The sequence below is a fragment of the Pelobates fuscus genome, chromosome 3, assembly GCF_036172605.1.
Source record: "Pelobates fuscus isolate aPelFus1 chromosome 3, aPelFus1.pri, whole genome shotgun sequence".
Taxonomy (NCBI): Eukaryota; Metazoa; Chordata; class Amphibia; order Anura; family Pelobatidae; genus Pelobates; species Pelobates fuscus.
Window position 1 is genome coordinate 318,014,793 of NC_086319.1, and position 21,575 is coordinate 318,036,367.

The following is a 21,575-nucleotide window of genomic DNA, read 5'->3' on the forward strand; positions in this document are numbered from 1 at the left end:
AGTGGTTATGGTGATGACATGGGGTACAACGGAGCAGCCCCCCTCCCCCCAATAAGCAGACCAACCATTTTACTGCAGTTTGACACTTACCTGGTTCCTACCAGGTTCCAAATCTCAGTGAATGGCAACTAAATAACATCTGCAGCTATGCTGATCAGTCATTCATTCACTGGCTGAGAGTGAATACGTACAAAATTAACATGAGGCAGCCTGGAACACCCTGAAACGTTGCACATTCAGGAACTTTGCAGCATATGACCTCTTCATGACCACTTCAGTATTTTGGGTGCTTGGGCTAACCCTGATAGCTTTTCACATTGCAATGTTGAATCCAGCAGAAGGTGGAAAACAATACATTTTGTAGCTGAAATCAACTGCATAATGTTAAGATTTATGTCATGTGACACAGATGCTAAATAGTGCTGAATTGAAACTGGACAATGTGTCCAGAGTTTGGTAGGTGCAAATGCTGCAGCTGTGGGCGCACTGTCCTCATAATGTGCTGTTTAAATATTGGCTTCCCCAGAACTCGGAAGCAGACATAGCCAAGGGAAAGCTTCCAACTTTCACAAAATGCAAATATTGTTTGGCTGGTTTGTTTAAGAAACCAGTGGAAGGAATATCCTCTTTAAATAAACAACTCAAAATATAAAGATTACTGGATCTTGTTGTGTATATGTTCTAGCATGGTGATGGCAACGTTGGCACCACTGATGTTTGCAGCTCTGGCATATTCCCACCTGTGGGGGAGTGGGGGGAGAAGGAGAGGGAGAGGGTGGATGCTCTTCTTAAGCTGCCACTGTCACTATTAACCCATTTACTGTTGGAGAGATACGCCAAAAATTCTGAGTAATTGTTGGGTTTTTTTTATGTTTTGTTTTGTTTTTATAGACCTTTATCATCCGATTTGTATCTTGGTACATTGCACTCGGCTATTGCAGCAGTTTTTAATTTTAGAAGAATGTTAATGGTGAAGTTTGATGCTGTTTATCTATGGCAGTAATCTTGTTTTCTTTCTTCATGCACTTAAATCATTTAAATATTTGAAATTAAACTAATACTATGAACGATTTGCAAGGGCCTTATCATAAAGCCATCTCTAAGAGTTTGCCTTTCTTGTGGCACGGGGGGGGGGGGGGGGGTCATTCTTTCCTCTGGGATGTAGCAGATTTGAAACAATGCTTTTCATCTTTCTCTTGCGTGCTATTTTGTGATTCTCTCATCTTTCTCGCCCTTGTGACTTTGTGTACGTTGTTATGCACCTATTTACAATACTATACACACATTTAACATTTTAACATTGTGTCTGCTTAGACGAAAATAGTGCACAAAATAAATCTGTCTATATTTTGGTCTTGTTTTCCTCCAAAGGGACAAATGGACACTGTACAATGTCATCAGGCTGGTATTTCTGAAGTAAATAGCCCCAAAGTGGGAATTTTTTTTTTCATTATTTATTTATTTATAAAGCTCTTGGAGTAGGTAGACAGAATAAATTGTTGTATATAAAAATAAATGGCAAAAAAAAGTAAAAATTAAATAAATTATTTCTATAGATACACACATGCGCGCACACACACACAGAAGTGGGCACTGTAAGGCAGTAATAAATGAATTAAAATAAAAAGTAATGATATGTGATATATACTTTGTTTGTGTCCATGATGGCTTTGTCTGGTTTCTAAACTTTTAAATGATTCTAGATTTTCTATTTGATAATTTGTGTGTATATATGTTTTCTTAATACGTTTTTTTTTTTTTTTTCTTTTTGCAGCATTGACAAAATCTCCAAGGTTACATCTCCTGTGCTGATTATTCACGGAACAGAAGACGAAGTTATTGATTTTTCACATGGTTTGGCCATGTATGAGCGCTGCCCACGAGCCGTGGAGCCTTTGTGGGTGGAAGGAGCAGGGCACAATGACATAGAGCTGTACGCGCAGTATCTAGAGAGACTAAAGCAGTTCATAGCCCATGAGCTACCCAATTCCTGAGAGCTTCCTATGGTCTTACCTCAGTTACTGTGAATGGCAGAAGCGACTAGTCTGAGAAGACATGTCCACTAAGGTGCTGGGCATCTCCTAACACTGCCCACAAGTATCCTCCTGTGGGTTGGATTAGTCTGGCCAAGGATCCAGTTGCACCTGTCTTTTATTTTTTTTTTATTTTTTCAATGATTAATCAGCTGCTGTAATTTAATCCCAGCCTTTTCAAGATCCTGGAACCTCTGGGTTTGTTTTTTTCTGGAGCACTGTTTATATTCTGAAACTTGTTTACACAACACAATTTTGAAGTAATTGAATCTTCTACTGCCAGTCAGTCTCACCACTACAGCTCTGGACCAGCTGGCTTTATAAATGCTCTTTTGGATCTGACATACGATCACAGCAGATAATCCTTTTGTTCATCACTGACTGACTGATCTTTTTTTCCGTTCCTTTTTATTTTATGAATTGAGGAGTTTTGCTTGTTTGGTAACCTGTTTAGATGTGGTATTGTGATGGATCCTGTCTTTAGAAATATCTTTATCCCTTAGGGGGGTCTCATGATAAATATATTTATCCACAATAAATTATTTCAAGATAGTCAATGTGATTTTTGAAAACAGAAATGGATGGAATCATCAACTTACAGATCAATGTTTTCAAAATCTATTCAGCAGATATTTTGAATTCCCTCTAATGGGATCTAATTATAAATAAAATGTATTGTTAAAATAAATGTTAGTGTATTAGAAAATGCTCTAACCCCAGCATTGCACACCCGATGTCCCCTGAAATTATTATTCCATAATGCATTCCGAATACATTTCTTTCAAGTCATTTCAACACTAGAACCTTTCTGTTTTTTTCTGTTTATTTTTGTCCAGTACATGATAAATGACTGCTCTGTTTTTTTAAACAACTAAGTCTTTTGTTATGGTTTTTATCCCTCCGTTGTTTTTTCTATCAAATGGTTTTTTATAATGTTTCCAAAGACAAGAGTGGTATATAAACATTTATGGAGAAAATTGTAAACTAATCATTTTAGTTCTTGACTTTTTTTTCCTTCTTTAACACTGGAAAGGCACAAATGAAACTCTTCAAGCTAACACTAATTGGTGGGCCTGTAGACCCAGTCCTACCAGAAGAGAGATAAACGCGGTGCGTTAACCTTATGGCAGGAGAGGCAATCTTTTCTGCTGTCAGATGGGTTCTAGGATACCTTACTTGACTGCCCTGTTGCAGAAAAAGGTTTGCAGCCATGAAATATATGACGAGTCTGGACTTTCTTTTTGTAAAATGAACACAATATATTATGATTTATTTCTTGTTGCTTGAGGACAGTAATATGTTGGAATAAAGAATGCATGGAAAGGAAAAAGTGTCGTCTCTTGTGTTTTTACATTTTTATACTATATACAGTAGACTCTGGTGTAAAAAACTAAAAATCAATACATCTGTAGAACCTACCAAACAGAAACCTCGGTTGTGCAGATTTTTTTTTTTTTAAGAACACTCTAAGCACCATAACCACTAGAGCCTGGATTTGTGGCTTGGATTTCAGGAATGCCTTACCTTTGTCCCTGCATAATCTGCCGAACATTTTCATCATAGTTTCACACTTACCTGAGTCCCACTGGACACCTGTGCTGCATTTAATCTTTTCGAGCAGCAGAATCTGGAAGCCAATGTAGACATTCTTTCATTGTTTGAGATTGTTCAAGATCATATTAAACCAGCTCTCCAAGCACCGTAACCAGTAGAGCTTGCTGTAATCGATATGGTATCAGGAGTTTCCTGGCATTGTCTTAGCATAATATGTGAAACTATTTTAGCACAGTGTGTCACGTACCTGGGTACCGCCATGCACTTGCCCTCCTTCCAGTCTTGTCCGAGCTAGAGAAGCCAGATGTCGGTTTTGTTAAAAGATTTTGTTCGCATTTATTGAAAGCACTTAGCCGATGCCATGAGGCTTTCCCAGCCCTTTGAAAGGAGATCACTTCTGGTACCTTATCCATCACAGCAGGCAGTACCAGTTCTGGTGCATGGAGTGTTTGGTTAAGGAGATCTTAGACACATGGGCATCAAAAAGGTTATGTGGACCACTGAAATGTGAAGGGTTGTGGATATTTCACTAAACCTCAAGAAAATACTCTTAGCATACACTTGTCTTATACAAAATAATTAATTACAACTGCATTATGGATCTTTCTAAACTCAAATATAAGAACAAATAAAACCTAATCAAGCAACTTCCTGGTTTCAAAATGTGGTTAATGTACAGTTTGATTATTCATATTTTTAATCTTTAGCTATCCATTGCTATTGGTTGGATTTTGTTATCAGAAAGGAAGGCTGTATCATGTTTATATTCTTTGGAATGTATTTGTGACAACTGGGTCACATATATTGATTATAGTACAATTAATTATTTTTTTTTGTGGTGGGGTGTGGAGATATGTGAACGTGACACTAAACGCTAGCAGTCCTGCGATATTGTAGACTTCATAGCACATGAAAGCGAAGGCACCATCTATTGGGTTTATGCAGATTTTTGTATATAACAGGAAATCCATTTTTTTTTATTATTTTTTTTTTTAAAGACATTTGCAATTAAGGCCACTGCTGATTGCTTTCCCAGCAACGAAAAGCAATCCGTCAATTTGAAACGTCCTTAAAGGTTTTCAGTTCACATAAGCAAAACATTTAAGTGGTATAGCATGTTAAACATGGGGAATTAAGCAGTGTTGCAATTTTATTCTTTCCCAAATAGCTCTGAATACCACTTGGTAAATCTTAGATCCAGTGTAGTCAACCTCTGGCACTGTTGTAGACTACAGCTACCATAATACTGGCAAAAGTTGCTTACTCCTTCCTTAGAGATTGTGTAACCCCCTCCCTTGCCTCAGATCAGATTTTTTTTTTTTTTTTTTTTTTTTTTAAATTGCTGTTCTTAAAAGACCACTATAGTGCCAGGAAAACAAACTTGTTTTCCTGGCACTATAGGGTCATTAGGTCCCCCTCCCGCCGGGCTCAAGAGGGGTTAAGGGGTTAATCACGTACCTTTCACTAAAAACACTCTCGCGCGCATTCAATCAGTCCATAGGAAAGCATTTCTCAATGCTTTCCTATGGACGGCAGCGTCTTCTCACTGTGAAAATCACAGTGGGAAGCGCCTCTAGCGGCTGTCAATGAGACAGCCACTAGCGGCTGGTTTAACCCTAATGGGTATGTATAGCAGTTTATCTGAAACTGCTATGTTTGCAGCTGTAGGGTTAACCCTAGATGGACCTGGCACCCAGACCACTTCATTGAGCTGAAGTAGTCTCTGTGCCTATAGTGGTCCTTTAAGGAACACAGAGAGTTCAGGATTTAGGGTTTTCTGTAATTAGCCCATCAGGAAGTATTAGTTTACTGAGAGGGTAGTGGATACATGGAATAGTCTTTCAGCTGAAGTGGTAGAGGTTAACACAGTGAAGGAGTTTAAGCATGCGTGGGATAGGCATAAGGCCAGGGGCTAATGAAAGTATTTAGGAGTTTTTGCAAACTAAATGGGTTGAATGGTTCTTATCTGCCACCACATTCTATGTTTCTGTTAATTTGAGGATATTGACAAAAAATGTTCTTTAGGATTGATTTGGGAATTGTATATTAGTGACTGAGTTTATAGCTTTATTGCATGGTGATCTGTACTAGCTCAAATCTATTTTAATAGCAACATATTTCCACCTGTTAAAATTCTCGCCTTGTGTTCTATTTTTACGGGTTAATCAGCTAGTTGACTGGAGAAACCATTGGGGGATTTATCAGTGTTCTGATCTTTAAATTGGCGCAAAGCTGTAAGTGCAGTATTCGCTGTGTAAAACAAATGGAATAGACATATCCCATTGGAGATTACTCTTCCTTTACAACTATACAGCATTTTGCTGAATCTTGCAAAATTTACTTGACCTTAAAAAAAAAAAAAAAAAAAAAAAAAATGTAGACAAATTTTCCAGGTGATCACCATGTGTATTTTATATAATCTTGTGAAATAAGCATATTGTACAATTCAGCAACATTAATCAAAAGCACTAGCCTCTTTGCTGTTCTGGCATTTAAAGTGTTACAGGAGGATGGGGAAAAAAATACCCTTTTTATGCCTGCTACTGACAGGATTTGCCACGCACCCACCCTGACACCCCGTATAAATGGAATTCACTTAGCGCTTGGCTCAGAGGTCCAGTCTGTCTGTCATTACAATCGCACACATATTTGTGATATTTCCAACTAATGAGAAGAGCCATTATCTGTGTCTAAAGCCTATAATCCTCAAGCACTTGGATGCTAGAGGAGTCAAATACATGATGGTATACTTTAAGCAAATAACAGTGTTCACTCTTTACAGATAATGATATCTGAGACATGTGACGAGCTAAAAGTGCACTTTACACTAAATACAAGTACTTTATAAAAACACGCACATTTTGCAAAAGTTTTTAGACTTTTAACTTTATACTCCAGTCTTCGTAGAGTTGTTAAAACTGACAATATGGCTGCTACATTGCATACCTGCTGCTTGTGTTGGTAAAGAAGGTAAGGTAAATATGGTTTAATTGCTGGCTTTTTTTTTTGATCTATGCATAGATTGGTATATCATTTTTTTTTGATGCCTTAACTCTTTCAAGTAAAATAAGGATTCATAGGGTTTTCTAACTTAGAACCCTACCATAATATTCATCTAAGATCTTTGCTAGTGCAGCTAACAGATTTGTTGTTGAATACTCACAACTTGGTTCCCAACAATCAAAAGGAGCTCTTCTGAAGAGCTGAACTTAGAAAGGACTCACCACAGAGATGTAAGGGGGCACTTTTTCACCATAACTCCTGCAAGTATCTAGTACGCTGTGGTTGGACCTGGGACTTCTCTCTTGACATTTAGTCAGTGTAGAAATATAGTTGCTATATAACACACGTGGAGTTAGTGTAAACCACCTTTGAAAAGTGTACCAACACAAATATATACCCCAAAGGGATATATATATAAAAAAAAGGGGGGGGGGGTTATCAAATACACAGAGGATGTTTATTTTTATGTTCATTTCCAAATTTTTATTTAGCTCATTCTCCTTATTTATAGTTCATTATTAATATAATTGATTTTGCACTATATCTTTATTTTCTTCGCTTTAACACCATCATAACTTCCCTTCTATCATTGCATTTGATTCTACTTATTCATGTCAATTTACTATGCTATTATATATATTTTTTGTCCCTGTACTAACAGACACCCCATCTTTCTATATATCAGTGTATATGATGTTCCTCTTTGTATATAGTTCGCTATGGATTTTATACAGTGCTAAACTAGCTTTGTGTGTAAGCACTGTTATACTGATCTAGTTGTCAACAGGAAGTTCCAGTTAGCATTCCACAGAGGAACACATGTGGCCATTTTGGTGCCACATTGTGGTCCACAATTGGAAAGCATGCGATGGATTGAGATCGCCTGAAAATCTACAGCGGACCTCTATTTAAACCGGGGCAAGCATGAAGAAACATATATCCATGAGGAAGTCCATTGGGGCGAAACGTGTTGGATAAGCTGATTCTTCCAGACTTTTTATTTTATGTATTATGTATTTTCTCTGTATGGCTGTCCAGTGAACAGCATTTTATATCCAAGGATCGGAAAACTTCTCATTGATCCACTTTGCAAGTGGAGATAAGCCTGTTAGTTCTCTGTGTGTAAGTGCAAACTTTAATTAAATTTGTATTTTTTTTTATATATATATCTAGTGCACTATTTGTTCCTTTTTTTTTTTTTTTTTTTATATTCTTTGAGGAGCAGTTTTGGAAGACACCAGCCATCCTGATACACCCTGAGGCCCATTTTATCCAGTGATCTTGCAAGTTCTCTACCTCCTGGATTCTTTGGTGGCAACATTATGTACTTCACCATATTCAGTCTCTTTATTTTCTTTGTTAGATTCCATAATGTATTCATGTCTATCCTGATTTTCAGGTTGTATTTTCCTTTAACATTTCTCTGTGTGTATTTGATACCCCCTTTTTGTATATATCCCTTTGGGGTATATATTTTTGTGTTGGTAATTTTAGTCTGGTTTACTGCAGGGCTTAAAATTTATATGTGACTCTAGCCATTGGTGAGCGAACAATTCACCCTGGTGAGTACGCCATGGACCCTCCAGTCTTCCAGTGGCAAGTAACTTTTAAAACAAAGTAGAATGGAGAACAGGGAAGCACACATATATAAATTCAGAAAGCTGTGCTTTGGATATCTGAGATAACTAAACTCTTCCAACCGGGCACCCGCATAAGGTTAAATGTAGATTTATTAGGGAAAAACAAAAAAACATTTCAGCTCTGTACGAGCCTTTATCAGGCTTGATAAAAGGTCAAATAAACCTGAACCTATTATTAGGCGTTGCTTTGTTAATGCTTGCTAGTGATGTAGGACTTGTGCAATGTTAAGCCCTGGTTTAATGGAGTTTGATGTATTGAATGTGTGTCCATTTCTAACAAATCCAAGTATAGAGGATATTACAGACCTGCATTCCTAACACTATAGTGCAGAGGTAGGCAACCATGGACACTCCATGTGTTGTGGACCATATCTACTTCTCCCATAATGCTGGCAAAACATCAGGGGAGATGTAGTCCACAATATCTGGAATGCCAAATGTTGCCTACCCTTGCTATAGTGTTATCTGTCTTTTACCTAATTTGCTCCCCCTCCTCCCCCAATCAATTTTTTTTTTTTTTTAAATTTATTTAAGGGGGGGGGGGGGGGGCGCGAGGGAGAGAGGAATTTATTCACATTTTTCTTTTTTCAGCGCAAAGATCCAGTCCCTGCAATCTCTCAATCCACCTCCGGCCACTTCTCACAGGCTCATTATTTTTTCAGCGCGTTGGGGAGGAAAAGGACACGCGTGCCTATTGCTGCACTCCTCCAATGATGTGCTAATAGTCAGAAGCGCCTCTTAACCCTGCAATGTATGCATCACTGTATCTACCAAACGACAATACTTTACATGGCTGGGTTAAATCGAAAGTGCCACTCTACTATGACCACTTCACTGAGGTCGTGGTATCTTTAGTGATCGTTTAATGTTGTATTCTTATGTAAGAGTGTCAATTAACATTGTGTAGGAGATCAAAGAAGTTAAACATGTACTTTTGTGTTCAAGTATTAAAAAGGAATTGTCACTCTCCAGTATTTTTAGTATATTGTTTATGTATGTTTAGCAAATATATATTTGTGGGGTGTGAAAGAAATAAAATAAAATTGTAGAAATCCACTCCTCTTTTTCCTTCAACCGGGCGCCTCCAACTTAGCAAGTGCAGGTGAATAGTCTGCGTGATTTCTGGTAGGAATTACAGGTGTGACTGCTTTTTCAACTATTTATATTACTTTTGCAACTTTTCAGCAAGTTTTGCATTTATGAATCTTTGACTCTCCCACGACTTTAGTGCAGAAAAAACTCTCTCAGTATTCCTAGTTACTGGTATGCAACTGTAGGTGCAAACATCTGTCTGATTATACAAAGAATAAAGGTGACTCCTTTCAGACTACATTTTTATACTCCTAAATTAGATAAATTAGAACCGATTTTTAAATCACCCTCTGTCCTCCTCTCCCCAGCCTCCAGGAACACTAATATCTTCATCTCATTGAAGCAGTCTGGGTGCAATGTTCCTATTGCCCTTAGTTGTACAATGTAAAATATTGCAATTTTAAAGAAACTAAATAACGCTAGACATCTTCACGTCCTGCATGAGGACATCCAGCATCAGTGAAATCCCCATAGGAAAGCATTGACTGTATGCCGCTAGGGAGAGACCAGAGGGCACTATAATGTTACCAATACGTTTTTGCATTCCTAACTCTATAGATTCCCTTAAATCTATTTGCAGCAAATTTACCAGTAGCTTCAGTGATGTTATTTTTTCTTCTCTGCCCCAGAAATAGAGCAAACCTCTGTCCTCTCTTACCTGGCTTTGCGCCGGGCTTCGCGGCTCCGTTCTTGCTGGATGACACGTCTCTGCAGATGTCAAAAACTGTTCCACTTGTCATTTATTAGACAGAGAGTTAGCGGACTGCTCTCAGCCAATGAATGTCACGGGTGTGCATGAACTTTTGCAATGAATTCTCTGTATGTGCAGCGTTTTCAGAGCGAAATGCTCCACATTAGGTCTCCAGGCACCATGACCACATCAGATCATGGAAGTGGTCATGCTGCTTGGAGTGAGCTTTTAAATTGTATGCCTATGTGCTTTGAGATACCACTAGCACATTGTGTGGTCCTGATATCATCACATACAATTACAAAATGATCCTTCAGGTAACTATTACTAATGAAACTTCACATTGTGGCTGCAAACTTGCCAAAGCTTTCTGTAAAAAGAACTAAGGGCTATATTCAAAGCATGTCTGGAATTTTTGGTTAAAAATCAATTCTATTTGGCAGTCTCTTTATCGTGAAGCTAGAGTATATTTATATTATTCCAAAAGCCATTTATCATACTCATGCATTAAAGTTATATTGGTAAAATCCGGTACTCTGGAAAATTGTTAAGGAATGCAAACGTAGGCTCCCTGCCCTGGTCGGACCATGCTCTTTTAATTTAATATTAGATATAAGCTACATTCTTTATAAAATACCATGTGGTCGATTGACCCAAAGTTTATTAACTATTCTTGTGCATTTGGTTTCAAACAAATTACAATTTGTGCAATTGGCGGTTCTAACGAATTCTATAACTCCAAAATGTTATATAGGCAAATCATGACAGACAATAGATGAACAGTTTTGTTTGTAAATCGGTTTTCCGTCTGTGGCACCAAATAAAGCAGAGAGGATTGGTGGTTGGGGGACAGCCATACACTGTTATTCACTAAAGTGAGAATTGAAAGTGAATTTTAAATGGATGGCCTAAATAGATGAACTGGGAAAAAAGGATCTAACTCATCTATCTCAGGGTCAAGAATGCACAATCAACTTCCACCCTAAATGGTAGTGAATTAGGGATAACCACATACTAGAAGGATTTGGGAATTGTTATAGACAACAAATTAGGCAGCAATATGCAATGTCAATCTGCATTTGCTAAAGCCAGTAAGGTTTTGTCATGTATAAATAGGGGCATAAATTCTCGGGATGAAAATATAATTTTGGGGGGGCGTGGCCTGACTGTGAAGCTGTGCAGACGCACAATCCAAGAGCTCCTGGGCCTAGGGCCAATTATTGACTAAATCCGGGGGCAAACTAAATAATCCTGAACCCCAATTCACCACAACTTGCTCCGCAGACACTGGCGAACAGGGAGATACCTCACATGCCCAGAAAACCCGCCGGAATGACCAAGCTGAAGCCTGGGGCCTATACCAACCAGGGCAAGGGAGAGGCTGCTGCACACGCAGCACCCACAGCGAATGGCTGTCCCCCCCCCTCAGGACCGGTGGGGGTTATCCGGGTCCCAATCGTCTCGACTGGCAAGCCCCAGCGGACCCTAAAAGTGAACATCAGCCCCATCCACGCACCAAACTTGCAGGCAGCCCGCCACATCAAAATGGCGGATAAGCAGTCTCATGGAAATTCTGGGCCTTCACAACAAAGCCCCAACACACAACACTCTATCACTACCCGTCTAGACAAGCTGTTTGAGGTCTTCTGGGCACAGATAACGGCCCGACACGAGGCAGAGCAAACAAAGCTGCTGGAGAACGGACGCACAGAGGTCCAACAAGGCGACATAGAACGGAGTGGGACCAGGCTGCCTTCGGGCAAAGCCATGAAAAATCAGTCCAAGTATCTCCATACCAGCCCATCCGAGCCGAGGGCCACCAGGGGATTAACCCCGGGGCATCGACCACGCAGGCGGAGACCCACCTGCCAACGATGGCACGCCACCAACACCAGGGTCTCCAGACCAGTCCCAAAAGGGAAGGACCCAGCCTTCAAAAGTCCCCGAGTCCATGGCCACAGGATGCCGGCCCTGCTAAAAGCCCGGAGCGTGAGGGCGCCACCGGTCAGCTCCTGGCCAACCGCCAACATCTACAATACCTCACACAAGCGCCAGAAAGCGCAGCAGCACGCACCCAGGACGAAGGCTCTAACATGGACGGCTCGCAAGCAGCAGAGCCCATCGAAGCTATCAACAGCACGGAGGTGGAAACCGCCAAAGAGCGGACCCCAACCCTGCATCAAACCTCGCCAGCCATGGAAACCCAAATTCCTGACAACCGAAAAGCACAGCCTCAAACTTGGGACTCAAAACCCGGTACGCTCCAGTACAGACCGGGACATTGCTCGAACGAAATGTGGTATAGGGTGAATGTTTTTGTCCTACTACCTTCCTTTGTAGAGGGGACCCCCTGGGGAATCACCATAGCATGATGTACCTTACACACAGCTAGCTATCTGCCTCTAACATGTTGACTCACTTTGTTTAGCCTTAAAACCAACTACCATATAGTTGATACTCTTGATTGCTAGCACTGTTTTCTCTTACCCTTGCACCCTCTCAGGATCTAAGCTTGGACCTTTAGTTAGCCTGCACTAGAAACATATAGGTATATGCCTGGACAGAATGTCAGTATCTTCCACAATTCATCAAGCTTGTTTATCATATGCTATTATATACATTGTTCCTCCTGTAGTCTCTCAGGTCCTAAGCCCAGACTTATGATTCAACCTGTTTACTTAAACCATAAAAATGTGCAATTCCTCATTTGTCACGACACTGTATTTACCTGTGATTTTGCTATATGTTTGTCATGCTGTCGTGGCATCACAAGCAAACATGTTACTCTATGCACTAAGAAAAATAAAGAATAAAATATATATATATATATATATATAATTTTGCCTCATTATAAATCGCTGGTAAGACCACACCTTGAATATACTGTGCAATTTTGGGCACCTGTTCAAAAGAAGGATATCATGGCACTAGAAAAAGTGCAGAGACGAGCTACAAAATTGATAAAAGGAATGGAGCATTTTAGTTATGAAGAAAGGTAAAAAAAATGTAAATCTCTTTAGTTTGGAAAAACGGCACCTCAGAGGGGATATGACATTATACAAATATATTCGGGGCCAGTACAAACCATTATCTGGAAATCTATTCATAAACGGGGCTATACATAGGACACGAGGTCACACATTTAGGCTTGAAGAAAGGAGATTTCATCTAAGGCAAAGTAAAGGTTTTTTTTTTTACAGTAAGAACAATAAGGATATGGAATTCTTTGCCTGAAGAGGTGGTTTTATCAGTGTCAATACAGATGTTTAAACTGCAATTGGATAAATACTTGCAAAAACATAACATACATACATACATATAATTTCTAATTAGTGGGGTAATAGCTGCTTGATCCAAGGAGACATCTGACTGCTATTTTGGGGTCAAGAAGGATTTTTTCCCCAGTTTGTTGCAAAATTGGAAGAGCTTCAGACTGGGTTTTTTGCCTTCTTTTGGATCAACAGCAAAAACATATGTGAGGAAGGCTGAACTTGATGGACGCAAGTCTCTTTTTAGCTATGTAACTATGTTTCCAGTTTGGCTACTATGGCCTTATTCTCACGTTACTGAATAATGTTGATAACTGTGTCAAGATTTTAAAAAATATATATATTTTTTTTTTTTTTTTTGCTGCACCTCCTTTTTTCTTTTCTCTGGGTTACTTCTCACTTGAACTTTGAACCAAATGGCATGACATTGCCATTATCAGTGTTCTGCAGCATATATACATATTTATTTTCTGTCCATATTTAGCAGTACAGGTACATTAATTGACCCACTTTTCTTTTTGGCTTGTCCAAATCATTTTTCCTGAAACAACTGCATGGGGGAAATTTGTGTTTTCAAATGACTAAGAAAGCTGCAGCCAAATCGACGTTTTAAAGCCTGTCGTAGTGTGATGGGATTTCAGCTAGGCCCAAAATCTATGTGTTTCGTAATATAATTATTAAAGTGTTGATTTTACACTGTAATATACACTTTTATAAATTGCTATTAAGAAGGGATAATCCATACACAGAAAGCACCCTAGCGAGTGGTCCTTTAATGATTAATTGGAGTACCAACATATGTTTTGGGATATTAGCTGATTTCCTATTTCTGCAATAGGCCATCCTGATAAATCACAGGACGGAGAACAATTGCTAAGACACGGAAGCATGCAATATATGGAGCAAACAAATCTGGAAATTCCCTAGTCCTGCCAATATATACTGAAAAGGCATCTGACATGGTTAGTCGAGGATTCCCAAAAGTGAACTATAAAGGCTTTATGAAACTGGCAGTTTAGTTCCTAAGACTAGCATAAGGTTCCCCTGTATGATTTCAGTGTGGTTCTCTGTTGAACTAAACAGTTCTGTCCAGTAGCTACAGCTTGATTAAAGGAACACTCCAAGCACCATAACCACTACAGTGTGCTGTAGTAGTTAAAGAGCCAGCAGTGATTCGACACTTCCAAAGTAGGTAAAGTATAGCGTCAAACCATTTTAGAGTTTGGCGTCTTACCTGGGATCTGCTGACCGCTGTTCCTAGCCCTTCTGCAGCCTCCAGGTGTATGTTTCTTTAATACTTACCTAAATATTTCATCTAGATATGTGTGCAATACATGTGACTCAGTTTTAGCATGTGGATGCTTGTATGTCGTTCTCTGATTGAACCATGTCCATTGTGGACAAATACGCTTAAATCCTGTACACTGAATAAACATTTATCTGTTCATTATGCTAGCAATTCATCTATCACAATGTAGGTAGATTTGTAATGCATTATGAAATACATGTATTAAAAAATAAAAAAAGTTGTATAGGAGTCATGCCACACTTCATTAAGCGCTAGCCAATCAGGTGGTTCCAAACACAGCTACATGGGCCTACTCATGTCCTCTCTCAACATGACCAACTACTGTAAAGATACACAGTCTCTCTTAGCATATTATCACACACACAGTTCACCCAATGTATCTTATACTAACTAAGCATGCTTCATTTTACCTATCTCACGAAAATCTAGGTTAACGCACGACTTTGGCGAGTAAACTCATACATAGGTAATCAATCACTAACTCAGTCTATCAGCATATCGAATCGCACAAGCTTGTTTAACCTTTAACATGTTTCCTGTTCTGATTATAAAAAATGTGCAATGTTTTTCAATGTCATACTAATGATGTTATATGTATACATATTCGCTTGCACCAGCTATTGTGGCAGTGCAAATTTGGCTGTTCACACTTTGCACCAATAAAATAAAGAATTGAAAAAAAAAATAAAAAAGTTTCAGATGGTATCTGGTCCCCACACGCCTTAAACACATTTTCCCCAACACGTCCGACACATGCTGGAGATGCCAAAAAGACAGAGGCACCATGATGCACATATGGTGGCAATGCCCAGAGCTCCAACAGTACTGGCAACAAGTGGCGGACCTAACAACCAAATGCACCAACGTGAGACTACCACACCGGCCCGAGACCTTTTTGCTCCTCTTGCTACCACACACCCCGAAAAAATACCAGAGATACCTAGCTTACCACATTATCATAGCGGCATTAACCGTCATCAGCAGAAAGTGGAAACAAACTTCACCCCCCACCATCACCCAATGTGCTAATGTTATAGACACAAACAAAACCTACGAAAATATGGCAAGCGGCACACAACAAAAAACCTCATACTGGTCCATAGCATGGGAAATCTGGGACAAACACAAGCCTATTCAAAGTGACAATTAGGCAAATATTACTTGCAAAAACAGAATATTCAAGGATATAATCTTTCAATGTAGGGTAATAACTGCTTGATCCAAGGATAAATCTGACTGCCATTCTGGGGTCAAGAAGGAATTTTTTTTCCTAGCTTGTTGCAAAATTGGAAGTGCTTCAAACTGGGTTTTTTTGCCTTCTTTTGGATCAACAGCAAAAAACAAATGTGAGGAAGGCTGAACTTGATGGACGCAAGTCTCTTTTCAGCTATGTAACTATGTATTATGTATGTAATTACAGATACGCACCTACGACCTCCCAACTGGAGGCAATAATACTTATACCCACCTCTGCCGAACCAGGCAGAATCAAACCCAGAACTCAACCACAATGACATCTGCATCCCCACTGCAACTATCTGTTCCCTACCTCCCTTCCCCCCCACCTTAACCAGACCAATTAAGGCCACTCACTGACCATCGCACACGTACCAAAATCCCAAACAGCATCTCATCCAGCGAACAACGCAGCAAGGTGGCATACACGTATTGCTACATAAAACCAACGCTACCCTCAAAACACAAAGCCAAAACAAACTTAAAACACACGACTCACTGAGAAATTATGACCGCTCAAGACGTTGTGCAAATAAACACTGCTGCGACCAAAATGTTGAAACAAAACAGGTCCCCTCCCCCTTTTTTCATTTTCTGTACCCCACCCTATTTGCAATGTGCTTAAGATGTAAGACCTACAAACTTTCCCCACTCCCTTCTTTTCTGTACCCCACTGAATTATGTTTTACGTTATCAAATGACAAAATGAAAAAATGAATAAAAATTGTCAAATTCAAAAAAATAAAATAAAAAAGTTTTTATTCCATATGCGAGGTTCTGTCCTGATGTGCCCCATCTGGGGAATTAAAGAAAGCACATGGCCGGTGCAAAATTGTGCATTTAAGTGCTGTGCAAACTGTACTCTAGGCATTGAGCTCATGTGTAGGCCACCTTAACAGCACTTCGAACATGCATCTGTGAGAGGAAATGCCCAGCCGTCACACCAAGCAGACACACACCTGCAAGTCACATTACTGACACGCCTCCTATAGGTCTCTCCCAAATCGATTAACAGTGTAGTCACTGTTTATATGCTTTGCCATTCATTGACTTGATTTGTAGACCTGATCTGTACTGCAGTTGTAGCAGGGGAGGGAGGGGGGAAATCCTGAAAATAAATCATTTAAAAAAACAAAAATAATAATTCTTTGAGAAAATGGAATACAACACACATGGAATTATTCATAGGATTTACTTCATCCCTGATGTAAGGATTATATTTTCTAAGAGTATTTAATTGAGCGTCAGATGTTATATTTTACTTAAGGATTAAACTGGGTAAAAAGAACAGGAGATAGCAGTACATTTAAAAAAAAAAAAAAATCTAGTCTCGGTGCCTATGATGCAGCATCTGCAAAGGCAAATAGCCGTGTCAGTAACTCTAGACCACCTGTGAACTCCGTGGCTGATTACTGTCAGTCGTGTTACGCCTTGGCACAGCAGTTTATTGGGCCCATTTATATTTCCTGGAGCATCCTATTGAGCAGTTTCAATTTTGTATCAACACACACTGTTATTTGATTATTATGCAACTAACACGTATGTCACAACAAATATCTCATGGCACAGGCTCCGTTATACAGACCAACAACATCTGGAACGTCAAATCTTTTACATATGGAGGACTAGGTTCACAATGTTTAATTGATTCGCCATTATCCTGCAGATTTCTTCTGATTCTCCGATGTTATAGAATATAAATGGCCCTGTTAATATAAATCAGTGCCATCTGTAGCAGCTGTTTCTCGTTATTTAATCCTTGGTGTTCAAAGCTGTATTTTTACAAGAAGGTACAATGGACTATTCCCCATATGATCCTGGTGATCCCTACACACAGCCGACAATCTCCATATTGCTTGACTTACAAAAACATAGAGGAATTGGGGGATACCAAATTGCAGAGGGTGAGTGTTTATTTTTGTCATGCTAAAGGGGTTACTGCAATGTCATGTAGCTCCGAGCCTTGCATTTGTCCAGCAGCTGTTCTCCAAACAGAAGTGGTTTTCAGCACCTTTTAGAATTTAAGGCGATTTATCTGTGCTGTTACCCCATGACATACCAGTGTGTTGGCCATCATAGATGAGAATAGGTATCTCTACTTTTTATTATATGGGGCTATCCGACAGCCTCTTATTACTGAAGGTGATTAAAGCTGGAGTCTGCAAAAGCTTTTTTTTTTTAAAAAAAAGTTCTTTATAAGTGGTATCTCACGGTCTTTGAATTTTCTATTTTCTTTGAAACCATCATAAATTAAATAGTATTGACAACAGACATATTATTATTATTGGCATTTATATAGCACCAACTTATTCTGCAGCACTTTACAATGTTATAAAGGGGGAATTTAGCAACAAATGAGAAACTATTACAAAATTTGACAGGACTAATTAGTTGATGAAGACCCTCCTCAAACGACCTTACAATGTAGGGTATTAACCTTTTAATGACCAGGCTAATGAACATTAATTGTTGATTCTAATTTGTCATTGGTCTTGAATGAGTCAATATTGGATGCTCAACACAAACACAGGGATCTAGAAAATGTATTTTGCCACAGATAAGTTCTGGTGGCCACATTGTCAGATAATTCCATTCACAATTAATTCAGAATTTTTATTTTTTACATGCCATTTAGTGTAATGGTGATGGGTATGTATGGTCAGGTTGTTGGTAGTACTTGAGAATTGCAACCACTCTCAGTATATCGAAAATCTCTGAAAAGCATCATAATAAGCAAGTAATATTTTAATTATTATTATTTTTTTTTAATATAATATTGAATGTTAACATATTAAAGGGACACTGTAGGCACTACAACAATCTTATCTCATCGAATTGGATATAGTGCCTGTAGTCCGCTGTCCCTCCAAACAATTTTTCGAGCAGTTTAACACTGAATGACAGTCCAATCTCATTAAAGCTGTGACTAAGGCAAATATACACTCTTTCTTCTACCCATACCAGTTCATACCAGATGACACTCTCAACCAATCACAGCCACCCATTACTGTTTAGACTAATGCTTCCTGTTAGTCCAAGCAGAACAGAGCAGATGGGGCTACTGTGGACTCTTAAGCTTTAACAGCTTATGCTGAATGGAAGGCAGCGCCAGAGGATTCCAGATACTAAAACCACTTCAATAAGATGAAACCGTTACTGTGCCTGGTTGCCACACTCGAGAGGTTTTAAATAGTTTATATTTACATTATTAGAAATATTAAATAGTGTGGGTCTCACTCTTGAGTTTTGCACAGGTATCTGAAAGCCTAAGGTCACCCCAGCTCTTGCAGCTTAGGCATTTGCTGTTTATTTAAGCATTTTGTGGATTCTGTCAGGTTCAATGAATATATCCTTTCTCTCTGACATATCTCATTATAAAGACACTATGTGGTGGAAGTGATTCACATTCATTACGGGTAATACTTTTACGGGTAAAAGAAGAAATAATAAATAAAATAAAAAGGTGGTCTGCGTTAAAGTTCGATCTCTGGCCAGGGCAGGAAGAAGCTTTTCCAAATAGAATCCTAACATCCTGCCTTTGGGGGTCTGATCTTATCTCATAAAGCTCTGTCAAGCACATGTTTATGGCATCTATAGTTGAGCAACAAACATCAGTTATCATATCAGATGAGTGAAACTGCTGAATAAGTTGATAGACGTGTTGTGATAGATTTTGTTTGCCAAAAGCGCTAACTGTGCATGTGTGGCCTCAGGCTCTTAGTGGCTTCTAGAAGGTGTGTCACAGTCATAAAAAAAAAAAGAAAATTGTACAAAGTAGGAAGTATTGCTTCCATCTGTCGTCTGATTGGTTGTCAATATTAGTTACAATCAACTGCGTGACAGGAGACAGGGGCATGAATGATAAGTTGTTATGGCACTTGCAGTGTCCCTTTAACGCATTTCCACCAAGAAAGTGTTTTGTTTCATCATAAAGTAGATCTGTCAAACGGACAGATCTGTTGTGGGTCCAGTGGCCGTGGGGTGCTAGGGTGGTGAATTTTACTTACTTTAAGCTGTCACTCATGGTCCTGGCCATCTCCATGTCTGTTCTTTTCGGCTCCATTAGCTTCAGCTGCCAGGAGACATGTCAGTGCTGTACTCTTGTGCTTGTGTGAAAGTACAAAACTGAGGTCTATGGAGAATCCCATGAGACCACAGGATCCGTCATACACAAAGCCTGAATCCTATAGCCACCATTTCTTATGGCTGCTGGGACTGGGCAAAAATTGACAAAGGAGCTCCTCTTTTTGTCAACCTAAGGCTTTACCATAAACTAAATTAGTCCCTCATTTGTCTTATGGTATCTTGCGTTACAATGTCAGTGAATTTCAGTGAAATTCTAACACAGTCTTAATAAGTATTATATCTTTATGAAATACTGAAAAGTGACAGCTCCTCTTTAACTCTACAGACTTTAGTGTGTGCATAATCCCAGAGAGTTGGCCATTTCTGAAAAAGCTATAGTCATCATGTCTTACACCAACAATTATACTGCTATCAAAGTTGCTTCGACCACGCGTCTTCGCATTCTAATGATTGGTTGAATAGTATTAAAGTTCTTGCTCATGCTTTGTTGCAGTTTACATTACAAAGAATGAGAGCTTGGACTAAAGTGTCCATTGAAAATATAAATAATTCGATATTATGTATTTTTATGCTCTGCTGAAGTTGAATGCAATGCATTTTTTGGAACGATGAAAAGTGAGGTATTAATTTAAAACATGTACAGGTTTATTCTGAAGACAATTGACAAGCGGAAACTGCAAGAATCCCCCTGATCACCATTTTTCCCACTAAGGGCTATTTTGGCATACCATTTGCAATTCACAGTTTAATGGATGGATCCACAGCAAGAGGAGCACACCTGAAACCCTATACTAGGATTGGGAACCTAGAATATAAAATTAATAGTAAAAGGCAAACATGTTTTTCTAATCATAATCTGCATTCCTAAATACTAATGGTCCATTTAAATAATTTGCCTTGCCATTCTAGGAGAGGGCCTGTGTTAGATATAAAGCTGTGTTTATCCCTGTGATTCATGGCACATGGTAGCTGTCCACAGCAATGTGGTACTCAATGGGTTATTCATATTTGAGATCAAAAATGGACTAGAAGAGGTTTAATACTACTAAATTCTAATCACTCCTGGTTGGCCAGGTACCATCTCTATTTGTCTTTCCAGTCCTGCTGTTATAGAGGAGGCTGCCAGTCCCTCTCTGGGCTGCTGGTGCCTGCTAATGACTTGTACTGTACAGGCTCTGATTTGGGCAGGAGAGGGGAGGGGGGCAGAGCTGCCTCATCTGTCTCTGCAATGTAAGTGGAGATCAGGGAGAGCAGAGTTAAATTCAGGAGAGAGACAGGGGAGAAAGGGGAGGGGGCTTGCCGGCAACTCTGGTTTGACAACTGTGGAAGACCCCAGCAAAGCCAACTCTGAATCGGTGTGAGATGCAGCCGGGACCAGAGCTCCCGAGTGAGCCCCAGACAGGGGGAGAGCCCGGTGTGAGAGGTGAGAGGGAGCTGCAGGTCCAGGGGGTGCACAGGGACACAGGGTTAGGATAGATGATGTTCATTCTAAGCTCCCAAGCAAGTTGTCCCCTCCAGTCACTGTTAACCCTGACTGTCCTACCTGGATAACTACACTCTGATTTCCCACTATAAACACCTCCACTCACTGTATCAGGGCTGGCTGCTGGGGGTGGAGCTGCTGCCATTCATGACAAAGTTAGTTGGTAAGAGACACATTTT

General features: G+C 39.5%; 2 protein-coding genes across 2 annotated transcripts in view; both read left to right on the top strand.

Annotated features, from left to right (window-relative positions):
* ABHD17C (abhydrolase domain containing 17C, depalmitoylase) overlaps window positions 1–3,363 on the top strand; it is a 47,197-nt gene extending 43,834 nt beyond the window's left edge. Inside the window, exon 3 of the mRNA XM_063448905.1 lies at window positions 1,775–3,363. Coding sequence (XP_063304975.1) covers window positions 1,775–1,994 — 220 coding nt within the window. The 3' untranslated portion in view covers window positions 1,995–3,363. The remainder of the gene's footprint in view (window positions 1–1,774) is intronic.
* Window positions 3,364–21,272: 17,909 nt separating this feature from the next.
* The window catches only part of LOC134603176 (inactive cell surface hyaluronidase CEMIP2-like), a 76,941-nt gene continuing 76,638 nt past the window's right edge, over window positions 21,273–21,575 (top strand). Inside the window, exon 1 of the mRNA XM_063448906.1 lies at window positions 21,273–21,336. Coding sequence (XP_063304976.1) covers window positions 21,276–21,336 — 61 coding nt within the window. The 5' untranslated portion in view covers window positions 21,273–21,275. The remainder of the gene's footprint in view (window positions 21,337–21,575) is intronic.